The sequence below is a fragment of the Argiope bruennichi genome, chromosome X1 (assembly GCF_947563725.1).
Source record: "Argiope bruennichi chromosome X1, qqArgBrue1.1, whole genome shotgun sequence".
Taxonomy (NCBI): Eukaryota; Metazoa; Arthropoda; class Arachnida; order Araneae; family Araneidae; genus Argiope; species Argiope bruennichi.
The window spans coordinates 115781683-115793720 of NC_079162.1; the positions used below are offsets into that span (position 1 = coordinate 115781683).

The 12038-nt window shown below is 28.1% G+C and overlaps 1 protein-coding gene across 1 annotated transcript in view; it reads right to left on the bottom strand.

Moving 5' to 3' along the window:
• Nucleotides 1–2355: 2355 nt before the first annotated feature.
• Nucleotides 2356–12038, bottom strand: part of LOC129959488 (lipopolysaccharide-induced tumor necrosis factor-alpha factor homolog) — a 33292-nt gene continuing 23609 nt past the window's right edge. The window contains exons 5-6 of the mRNA XM_056072339.1: nucleotides 9207–9363; nucleotides 2356–6770 (exon numbers count right to left, since the gene is read on the bottom strand). Coding sequence (XP_055928314.1) covers nucleotides 6656–6770; nucleotides 9207–9363 — 272 coding nt within the window. The 3' untranslated portion in view covers nucleotides 2356–6655. The remainder of the gene's footprint in view (nucleotides 6771–9206; nucleotides 9364–12038) is intronic.

Here is a 12038-nt window from a genome sequence, read left to right on the forward strand (position 1 = left end):
TTAATCTGATACATTACATATCAGTTTCAAAAAAAATATTTCATGAAATATGAGTTAAGGCCTTAAATATTTAATTACAGATACAACAAGAGGAAAATAAAAGCAAACATTTATCTGCTAACAAAAATATTGCTGACTTTACAAATGTCCTTAATCACTTGTGGTGGAAAGGCATGCCACACACATCGAAATATTTGTCACAGAATCACCAATAACGTGCTACACACGTCAACAGGTTATTGTCACAGAAGTAATAAATGATGTTCACGATTCGTCGACTGTTTGCCGGTCACAGTTTACAGGAGCATAATCTCAGATCGAAAATTAATTCATTAAGAAGACATAAATCTTTTTCCGATTTCTATAAGGTATCGAAAACTTTGTACGGCCTAGCTGCGAATTACAATGGACTATTTTGACACACGTACCTGCGAATTTCTTGCCACCGCAAGTGATTTTTTTAAAAAAAAGTACAATAAAACTGTCTTTTGAAAAAACAAAAGTATGTACATATAAAAAATAATTCATTTTTATAAATAAAATTTAAAACTGAAAAGAATTCAAAATTCTGTCATTACGAAAATTCACAGTAAAAATACACAATAAATTCAAATACAACTGATTAGTAATAAAAGCTGAAATTTGTTTTCATAAATACAAATTTAATTTTTTAAAACTATCTTAGAATATGTTTTAAAATTATAGCGTGATGAATATATTAAAACCTTGAAATGCTTTCTGAAATCTAAAATTTAAATTAAAAAAAATAAACCAATTAAAGGTGCAAAATCATGCAACTTTCAAGAGCATCCTTCAATATTTTTAATTAAATTCACTGATGCTCCGGAGGTTGTTATTTTTTTTGGGGGGGGGGGGGTATCCCTCTTTGCATTTGTTCCTATTTGTACATTACTTTGCTTTATTTAACCGTTAGAATAATAAATTTTAAAAAATAGAAGATATATTTAGCAAGTCACTTTCATAAATATTTGGCATTAGCAAATGACACACAGACAAGCACCAGGCTTATGCATCATAATACCATCATTTCCAGATAAATTAAATATATGACGTTATTCAGAAAGCAAATACAATGCAAGAATTAAGCAATTTGTGATTTTTTTAAATACCAGTTTTAAGTCGTATATTATTTAATAAAAGATAAAAAAAATGGAGTCCTTTTTTATTGCAATTTCGCTTACTTACAATAGTAGTTTCCCAGCGGAGAGTGGCATCTTAAATACGGGGATGAGAAATTACAATATACGTAAAACAAACTCTCACTTTCCTGGTGAGTACAATAATCATGTGGGGTCGAGTTATTTCCCCTCCGATGACGAGTCGTATTTCTTAAATGAAGAACAGACGCATAGGCCGTACCGTAATGGAATTACTTTGCATTCATCTTAATGCCCGGTTTATTGCCATAGCGACAGGTCATTCAGATAACCCTGTACGCATTTAGTAAGTTAGGGCTAGGTCACTTGTGGTTACTCACAACAGTAAATTGGCACTTCGTATTTAAATGCAAAAGCATTCACACCAAAAAATAAACTTCAAATTAATCAATTCTACCTAGAAAATACCCATTATCTCCAATTAGCAAGCTTCAAGTCAAATAACACAGCAATACCAAATAAAATTTTATATTATATATATATATATGCGGAGATTTTACACCAGAGTGGCAAATTTTTACTTTTGCAATTTAAAAATCATTGTTAAATACTTATACTAATAAATAATGTCAATTGTAAGCAATTGTTGCTGTTAGGCTCACAAGATATTGAACCGCATATATTTTTTAAATATAATAAGTTCTGCATACCTTTTAAACAAGTACATGATTAGCAATTGCTGTTGTTATATACAGTGTAAAATCAATAAATATGAAATATAAAATTTCAATTACTTTTACTACTCTCTTGTTATAAAACTTCTCTTTGAATAACTCCCACTTGAATTTCTGAATCAACATTTTACTAAATACAGCATGATGATAAATACAGCAAATGAGCAAATCGCAAGGAAATGAATATATATTGTTTTCATGAAATAACCTAATGGCCTATATTTAAAAAAATAATTGATCAACAAATGTATGTAATGCAAAAAAAAAAAAAAAAAAATGTGTACATATTTAATTTTCTACCGATAATAATTTTTAAGGTGACAGAATATGATACAGACAAATTTTTTTATTTGTAATTCGAATTAGATTTTAATCGTATTTCATGTAAACTAATATTCCATAACTATTCAACTAGAAAATTAAAAATTCATTATAAGAGATTTTCTCTTTTCTTAGAGATCCTAATTCTCTTTTATCATAATAATTCCTAAGCACTAAAAATATTTCATATAATATTATTAAATAAAGTTCAAAAAAATTCAATGATAGATTTTTTTTATAAAAGGTGTTTTAGCATAAAAATGGTTATTTATAAAAAAGTGAATTAAAAGTTTTTAAGTACAGAAATATACCAATTCTATATTTCGGTCCCTTACTGTAAATTAAAATTGTTCTAAAGTATTTTATAGTAAACTTGGCCTCTTTCGGCGATTTTGAGAGTCATCCGCAGTTTTTACGCCTCCCAATTTCACAATTAATATTTCATTTTATTGCTAAATGTAAATATACCCTACTTCATGTTTAATTTTATCCCTATTTTGGTGCAATAAATGCCTCCTGATGCATGCGCAATAGCGCAGATGGTTTCTGCATCAGAACTGAGAATATGCATATTTTTTTAGAATCCTTTTTTTCATGTACCTTATAATATATTCCATAAAACTAGGAGTGGCTTTTCTTCTGTGGTAGTAATTTAATATTTTATTGCTTTTTTTACTTTCAGACACACAAAAAATTCTCAAAATTGCATTAAATTTGACTTTGAAATCTTTTTAAAAATTGCTACAGATCTTAGGGCTAATTTCAAACACAGTTCCATGAAACATGTATTTTAAAACATTCTTTTAAAAATTTACATCCCTATTTCATTTGTAAAAAAATGACTTAAGGTTTCAAAAAATAGCACATGAACGAAAATACAATATGGAGAAATAATCTAAAATTTTCATTCCTCTAATAGCATGGTAAACTCATAGAATAATCTGTAATTTTTATAGAATGATGATTAATTTATTTTAAACTGCTTACCATAAAAAATTGAAAGAATCTGAAACTATAAAAGAATAAAAGAAAATTAATGCTTAAAAGGAAAATAAACAAAATATGAATATTTCATAAATCTTAATTCAAACTATTATTAAAAAATGGATACACTCCATAAAACTTATTCCATGCGCAATTCTGCTGCAAACATAAATTCAAAATATATACAAAGATATTAACAATTTTATTTTCATTATTTTAAAATCCTCACACGGTACAGGTGTAAAATTAAAAAAAGAAAAAACTAAATTAAACTTTATGAAGAGGAAAAAATCCTATATAAAATGTCAAAATTGAAGATTTGTATTTATAAATTTGCTTAAATAAATACCTTAAAATATTTTAATAACTGCCATGAAATTCAATATACATCAGCATGCTTTCTGGAAGAATATTTGGAAAAGTGTCTGTAGCAACATTGTTTCTTCTCCTGTCATTCATCAAAAATTATTCAACTTAATAGAAAATAAAAATACAGCTCCAGGATTTTACAGGCATATTAGAATAATTCATGTTGTCATATGAACCAATGAAAAAATATTGCCATTCTGATAAATTTTTGGGAATAAAGACCCCTTAAATGATCAAAAATTGTTGAATTTTGAAAAGCTAGTAACAAAGGTAAAACCTTCTTCCAGCATCATATTTATGATATGGAATAATTTTTATTGAGAGCATTTCTTTTAATGAATTAAATTGATAATAAAAAACACAGGAGGAATAGAAAATAATGGCACATGAAAAATAGTAAAAATTAGTACCAAGAAATAATAATTGATCAAAAATAATGGACAGAATGATCACAGGGCAAATATTAAATAAGACTACGCACAACATTAAAAAAAAAAGAAACTGTTATGAGAAACAAACATAAATTATATGTGAAACTCAATAAATAAGAACACATATCAATTCACATTAGACAACCGCCTATTTATCACAGACTTATTTACAAGAATATGCATTATTTAAAATATAGATATAAATCCATCCAAAAATTAAAATATATTCCCCTCACATACAAAAACTTTTTTCCAGAAACTAAATACAAAAAATACTTTCAAATGTTTCAGACTTCACAAACTTTGATTCTTATAAATTTCTATCGTAAAACTATAAAAATAATCATTAATATCGAAAATGGCATTTCTTTCATCTCTTGCCATTATAAAATTATAAATTAAAAAAACTCATATCCACTTAATTGATTAAAACAGTTACAACATTGCATTTTACAATAAGAAGAAATTGATCACTGTCTGGTGTAAGCCCTAAAATTTAAGTAGGGATTTTTGTTTGTTTTTTTTTTTTTCAAAGTTTGAATATTCCAAAATTCTATACAGTAAAGAGAGTCAGGTGTAAAATTTGAGTCAGTGAAATATAAATAAATTTTAAAAATTGTAATTAAACATCAGAATTTATTTGCAGGAATTAACATAATATCTAACTTCTGGCATATCTAAACTTTTCAGTAAACCTAGAAAAACTGCATAATTTTAACTTCATTAAAAAATACTCCTTAAGCCATGAGAAGAATAAAATATTCGAACATCATCATATAAATATCATTAATATCCATTAAAATACTGAGAAATGGCACAAAACATATTTACAAGAATATTCTGTAGAAAATGTTTCAAAAGAAATCGAAACTTCACAGTTCGAAACTAATCTTTAATCACCCTTTAATGCTTCAAATTTCGATAATGCCAGGTATCATACCACCTTTGCCCTCACATAAATCAAAAGCATTTAGTTAAAAATCCGAGTGCGATTCTGAGTGTCACTAATAAATACTTTTTAAACAATTTTGACAGTTAAACACATTTTGGCAAGGTATTAATAACAATGGCAAAGGTTTATTTAGTTTCTACATTCAAAAAATAGTAAGGTCAGTCTAAACCAGTACTGTTTAATACTAATATAGAAATAGAAAAACTATCCACTAAAGTGGATAATTTAACACAGACACAAAATGAAATCGATATTTTCACGTCAATCATTTAATACATCTAAAAAACTGAGTTTTCAGGCATCTGCATGATCAAGAATAATGACATAATAAAACTGATCATGTCACTAACAAAATTGGGTATAAATCGTTATTTAAAAAATCTTTCTAAATAATACTGGTCACAATAATGTGGTAAAAAATTCAATTATAGAAACAATATAATACAGAAAACTTAAAAACAATAAATAACAATAGTATAATTAAAAATATCACAGAAGGATACAAAATGAAATATACAACGAATGATGAATAAAATCATGGAATATGGTTGTTTATTATTAGAGGTCATTCCCAGGTATGAAGAACAGAGTGGGGTGAAGGACTTTGCTACTTAAAGATCTGTATACACTTCAATAAAAGTAGCTGTTAAATTGACTAATTATAAAACAGATTAATTTCAATGTAACAAAGAATGAAATCCTAGACTGCTACAATGTGAGAGTTCAAAATTTCTAACATTAAATTGGCCAATTTCAGAAACTGATAATGGAAAAAAAAATTATATGACACAATAAAATTTAACAAATTATCTGCAAAGTTAAAATTCTCACAACCAATCTGAATATTCTAAATATAATAACATTATAAAGAAATTTATTTTTGGTAATTTATGCTTCATAAAATTTTGCTTAAATATCATATTGTAATTCTAAAACTTTTAAACCTGCAAAACTAATTCAGAAAGAAGCATTAAAATGTATGAAAACTTGGCTATCAACAATTAATGGCATTTTCAACAATTTTAAGCAGAATCCCTTCATATCAGAAAAGGAATTATGAAATGGATTTCAACAGCAGGATATTTTCCTTTCACACACACACACATACACTGAGAACACATACACAACTACTTAAACGATATGTTTGCATTAGTTCATTGAGGAAATTTTAATTTTAGGGAAATAAGAAATTTTATTTGATACTGTGATAGCTATTTCTACAATTAAAACTATGCTCCCGACTTGTTTACCACAAACCATTTAAAATTATCAGAGGCTCCAAACAAATACTATTAAAAGCAAGCTCTGACTCATCCCATTTCTTTCAAACGGATGAAAAGCTACTTCTGAATTCACCGAACTCCTTCAAAAGATACAAAGGGAAAAGGAGAAAACAATGGAAAAGAAAATTTTGCTACGTAGCTATATAGCTATATGGAGTAATGAAATCATTTGATATTTTATTTTATTTGTAGAGATAGCATCGAAGAGTAATATTACCTTATGTAAACTATAAAAAAGTACATTAATTGATGAATAATATGGAATATCACATTTAAATCTAAAGACAAGAGAAATTATTTATATACAAGATGTATAAATGTTCCCACAACACTAGAATAAAATATAGGTAAAAAATATTCTTTTCATGTAACACACTCAGTATTGCTTGCAGTTATGATCAAAATTTTTGCAACAAGTTTTGAAAATTCACACGCACACACTTCTCCAAAACTTTCATCCCATTCATATGTTGATTCTTCGAAATGTACCTAAATGCTGTTTACAGTTTGGACAACGATGCTCAATATCTTGACATTCAGGAGCACAACATGGAATTAAACAGCAACCAGCCCAGCAACTAAAATACAAGTCATATAATTAGTTGAAAGAAATTGAAATAATGCTTATAAGCAGAAAATGAAGATGATTTTGACAACAAAAAAAACGAATCAACACCACAATCAGTCTTTATCAAATACATGCTACATAGCATGATTGTTTATCTTTATTTCTGTACATTTATACATTCAAGAAAATATAAAATAAATCATATGCCTTAAAATAAAATATACAAACTAAACAAACTTTCATAAATATGATTTTCCATAACCACTTTTACACAATTCATAAATGAGAAGATTTACAAACACGATTGATCATTTATTAATCAATAAGAAGTTCTCATGTTAACCTAATAAATACAATTTTAATAATGCATTAAAAAGTTTTTTTAATTAATTTCCACTACATTGTCTTTAATTTATGATTTCTTATTATAAATATTTTGGAACTTTCAAAACAATTTTCTCTGAAATTCATTTCTAAGTTTTGCCACTTGTATGGAATCAAAGCTTATTTTAATTAAGCAATAAACTGATAATTAAATGGAAAATATTAAAATAGTGCATAGTGTCACTGAGAACACTCAAGAGTACAAATTTTCAATATTCTAGCACATTAAAAGCAGCGAGTGAAAAATCGATTAAAATTTCCACCTTTAAATAAAAGAGAGAAATGCCAACTCAATTTCAACTTCAGTTCCCTGTTAAGTCCTTCTACGTTTCAATTAAAAAATTAGCAATTTTTTACAATACCATAGATTTTACTTGGACCCATAAACAATCCTTTATTTAATGGCTCGGAAATTCAAATGCATACAAGTGATTAATAATATTCAGATTTCAATTCTTAAACCTTCTGGTTAAATCCATTGAGTCTAATAGTGACAACAAGCACTACAAATATTCAAAAATATCATATTTCAAATTTACGATCCTTCGATTCCAAAATCTTTTGTGATTATATATATATATATAATCCCAGTAAATAACTAACAAATCTAATAAACATTCTTCTTTCTAAAAGAAATCTTATTTTTTTTTCTAATTAAGAGGATAATTAATGACATATTTTGTTCTTAATTATGTGAACACTGGTCGGAATCTATTATTCAGTTATTTAATGTAATTTATAGTATTTCACTACACAATGTATTACAAAGCCTGCTATTAAGTGCCTAATAATTTTTTTCTAAATGCAGATGATTATACCACTTCCTAACAATTTCCAACAAATCTGATAATTCAAATCTCCGAACCAAATACAAATTTTGGAAATTTCCCTTCTGCCACATTCTCCATTAGTGCGGATGGTTGTGTTGTGTTGTGTTGTGTTGTGTTTGCTTCGTTGAATGGTTTGCATTGGGTTCGCCGTGAATATAATTTCCTCAAACAGCTCCCGTCTGTATACGATCATTAAAATTTAATACTTTTAAAAACAAATACTTTACACAAAAATTCGGAAACTTTTCCTTCAACTTTAAATGTATACAATTCTTTAAAGATGGAAAATTATCATGGCATTACAATAATCTGTAATATTTTCTACACTCTACTCAGGCCCAGATTAAGCCCTCTACGACCCTTGGGCAGTTAACTCTGGGAGCTCCCCCCCCCCTATTCTTTTTCTCAACTTTCAAAACCAGATTTTTTTTTAAATTTAATCTCAGTATAAGCAGTTTTAAATAGCAAACTGAAATAAATAAATAAATAAAAAACCAAAAACGTTTGATTTCAAGTGAATCTCAAACGTTTTAGTATTTAACTGGCAAAGAATTCAAAATCAGAAGCAATTTTAATCAAAATAGTAAAAATACTTTGAAAGAAATTTTTTCCAACAAAATATCAATACTATTTAGTTTCGAATTCGCCATTGTTTAAAATATAAAGCTACATATCTTTTTAAAATTATAAAGCAATGTAAAACAAAACTTGCAGTAAGTAATGATGTAGGAATATTTCTAGAAGAATTTTACAAAATTTAAATGTCACTTGATTTTATTTGAATAAATACAAGTGTGAGACCATTCTAAATTAAATGAACGACCAAAATTAAATTACCTTGAAAACACCACTTCCAAAGAAACTCGATGCCTTGGACCCCCACCCCACCCCCCAGATTTGTTGAGCCCCTAACCAATATTTATTATTCTGGGTATAAATCTACTTTTGTGACTAGAAGGCTTTTATAAAAATCTTGGAATATAAAAGAATTATTACACTAGAATATAAGAGAATTATAATTTGAAAATCACTTGACAGTCACCTCAAAAAATTACTATTTCAAAGAAAAAAAAATCTTAAAAAGCAGGCTTGAAGGAAAATTAAATAATTTTTTCACTATTCATGTCCATTCATTTTTAGCAATTACAATACATAAAATCTTTAATAACAAAACCTGAAACATAATGAGGAAATGAAGTTCTGAATTACAATAATTTAATAGAGAAATTTACCCTAAAAGCAGAAGACCACCAGCTAACAGCCAAGTCAACAGTCCTGGTAAAGCAGTAGTTTCAGACATAACATGAGCTGAACAATGAGGACAAGTGACTTGCATTGGATAAGGACCACATTGTTGGACACTTACCACTGTAACAGCTTGAACTCCAGCTAAAGAAAAAAAAAAAATTATATATTGCAGTCTTTAATTAGTCTTTATTACAGAAAATTAAAATTTTCTAAATCATTAAAAATATCATTAAATGGAAATGACAAGTGATTTTTAAATGAAAACAGAAAAGAGAACACATCTTTTTAAAAAATTAATGTGAGTTAAAATTTATTAATAACATGGAATGAACAGGTATTCAATAAGGAAAGTCATAGAATTTTCAAAACATGGCTAATAATATCAAGCAATACAATTTGTTTCATCAAAAGTTTTGGTATTTTGCTTGATATTCCAATACAATTTGTTTCATCAAAAACGGCATCGAAGCGATTTTCCAAACATTTAATTTTGTAGCATGTTCAAAGTTGATAATTTTTTTCCCTATTAATTTTTTATACCTTGCAGTTGATATATATCGTTCGCTTTTTTTTAAACCTAAATGTTGATTGGTGACCTGACAAATGATACAAAGCAGACAGAGAAAGTTTTAGTATATTTTAGATATTGTTAGGAAATCTATTCTTTGATTTTTCGATAATATTTTTCCCATTGACACTAGGATTTGACGGTTTTTCAAAACCGGTTTTTTAAAGTAAATTTGTCACATTTGAAAACCGGTTTTCTTAATTTAAAAACCGGTTTTCCTGAAAACCTAGATATTCCTCTTCAAAAAAAAAAAAAAAAAAAAAAAATTGAATTTTATCGTTTGGGACCGATTCGTGTAGCAGCTGAAATGTAAATAATTTTTTAGCGCATATAAACATTTTATTTTACAATAGTATAAATATATAAACATTTTCTGATCGCACAAGATGATTTTGTAATATAGTTTAACTTATGAGAATTATCTTTTAAATTTCAAATACCACTTTTTTATATCTTTATATCTTGAAGGCTTAACTATGACTTTTAAAACACAAACACACACATACACAAACACAGATGTGTGGTTTCATATAACACTTTAATATGTTTTGAACTGTGGTAAATGAATAGAAATTGAACATAATAGATTTTGCATTTCAAAAACAACAAATGTCTGAAATAGCTAAATTAATATAAGAGATTATTTGGAAATACATTAGCCGTATCTACTGAAATTATTCATTATTACTGAGTACTAAAGTTTTTGAAAATCATTAGAAATGAAAACTCCTCATTCATTCATAATAATTAAGAAACTATCTTTACAAAAGGACACAATAAAAAATATTGCTTCCTCGAACTTAATGTGGCATTCCCAATAGCAGATCAGAGAAATGAAATTTCTCTCATTTCCAGTGTAAGATTTTTGATGAAGGATACGAGGTGTGGGAGAGTATACAACTGACATAAGGACTTAAAGTGAGTGACCACAGTTGCCTTGATCTTTTGCCGATGAATTTTGTTAGAAAAATGAAAGTATCAGTACAATACAAGATTGGGGTATTAGGATATGAAAAGAATGTATGAGTGTCTTGATTTGTTTCTTTGATCCAAATGTTACTGAAGAAAAGAAGAAACATTGTATTTGAACCCAATCATTTCTTTTTGCAGCAATAAATTTTCAAAAAATTATAATTTATTATAAAACAGTTCTTTGCCTATTTAATGATTAAAGCCAATCTAGTAAAAACCGTTAACATCTTCAGTTACCACTCTTTAACAATATGGGCTTACCTAACTTCAGAGAAATATCAAATTGAAGAGGAAGAGTTTATTATTGCTAAAGATAATAACATGGTAACAAGGCTAAATATTTGGAATATACAGGTGGTATAAAATAACGGAAACATCTGCGAATAAACGTGACATTTTTGAATGGTCTTCGTAAGCATTAAAATATAATAGCCATTAGTTTTTTTTTTTTTTTTTCATAAATAGCAATGTATATATTCTGGTAGTATGTGCTAGCTTTATTGAAGTTCTGTAATTCTTGGATTTTTTTTTTCAAAAGCGTAAAATGTTGGACCTCTCAGATTGTCAAAGAGGCCTAATTGTAGGAACCCGTCTAGCTGGAGCAAGTGTGACCCAAACATCCCAACTTTTAGGCGTTTCTAGAGGTAGAGGTATGACAGCATACACACAGTGCGGTATGACAAGCTCGGAAAAGCAAAACAGTGAGCGTAAAGAGAAGCTCAGTGAAAGAGACCGACGGGTATTGAAGAGGATTGCAATGTCTAAAAAGCGAACAAATGACCGCAGAGCTCAATACCTGTCTGAATTCTGCAGTGTCAGTGATTACAGTTAGAAGGCACCTTCATAAACAGAACATTTATGGCAGAGCAGCAATTCGCAAGCCATTTGTCACAGATGTTAATAGTAAACGTCGTCTACAGTGGTGTCATACTCACAAAATCTGGTCGATTGACAAGTTGATGAAAGTAATATGGTCTGACGAATTGTGTTTCACTTTTTTTTTTCGACAACAGGACAGGTGCAAGTTTGGAGGACACCTGCACAAGCGCATGGTAGTGATTGTATCCTTCCAACTGTCAAGTATGAAGGTGGATCTGTCATGATATGAGCAGAAATGTCGTGGTTTTCTTCTGGACAAACGTAACCTTGAAAGGAAGGATCACTGAGGAGAAGTAAAGAGAAATTTTAGTTGATCAGGTCTATCCTACAATGCAAACTTTATTTTTGCAAGAGAAGGAGTTTTCTAGGATAATAATGCACCTATCTATGCAGCGAG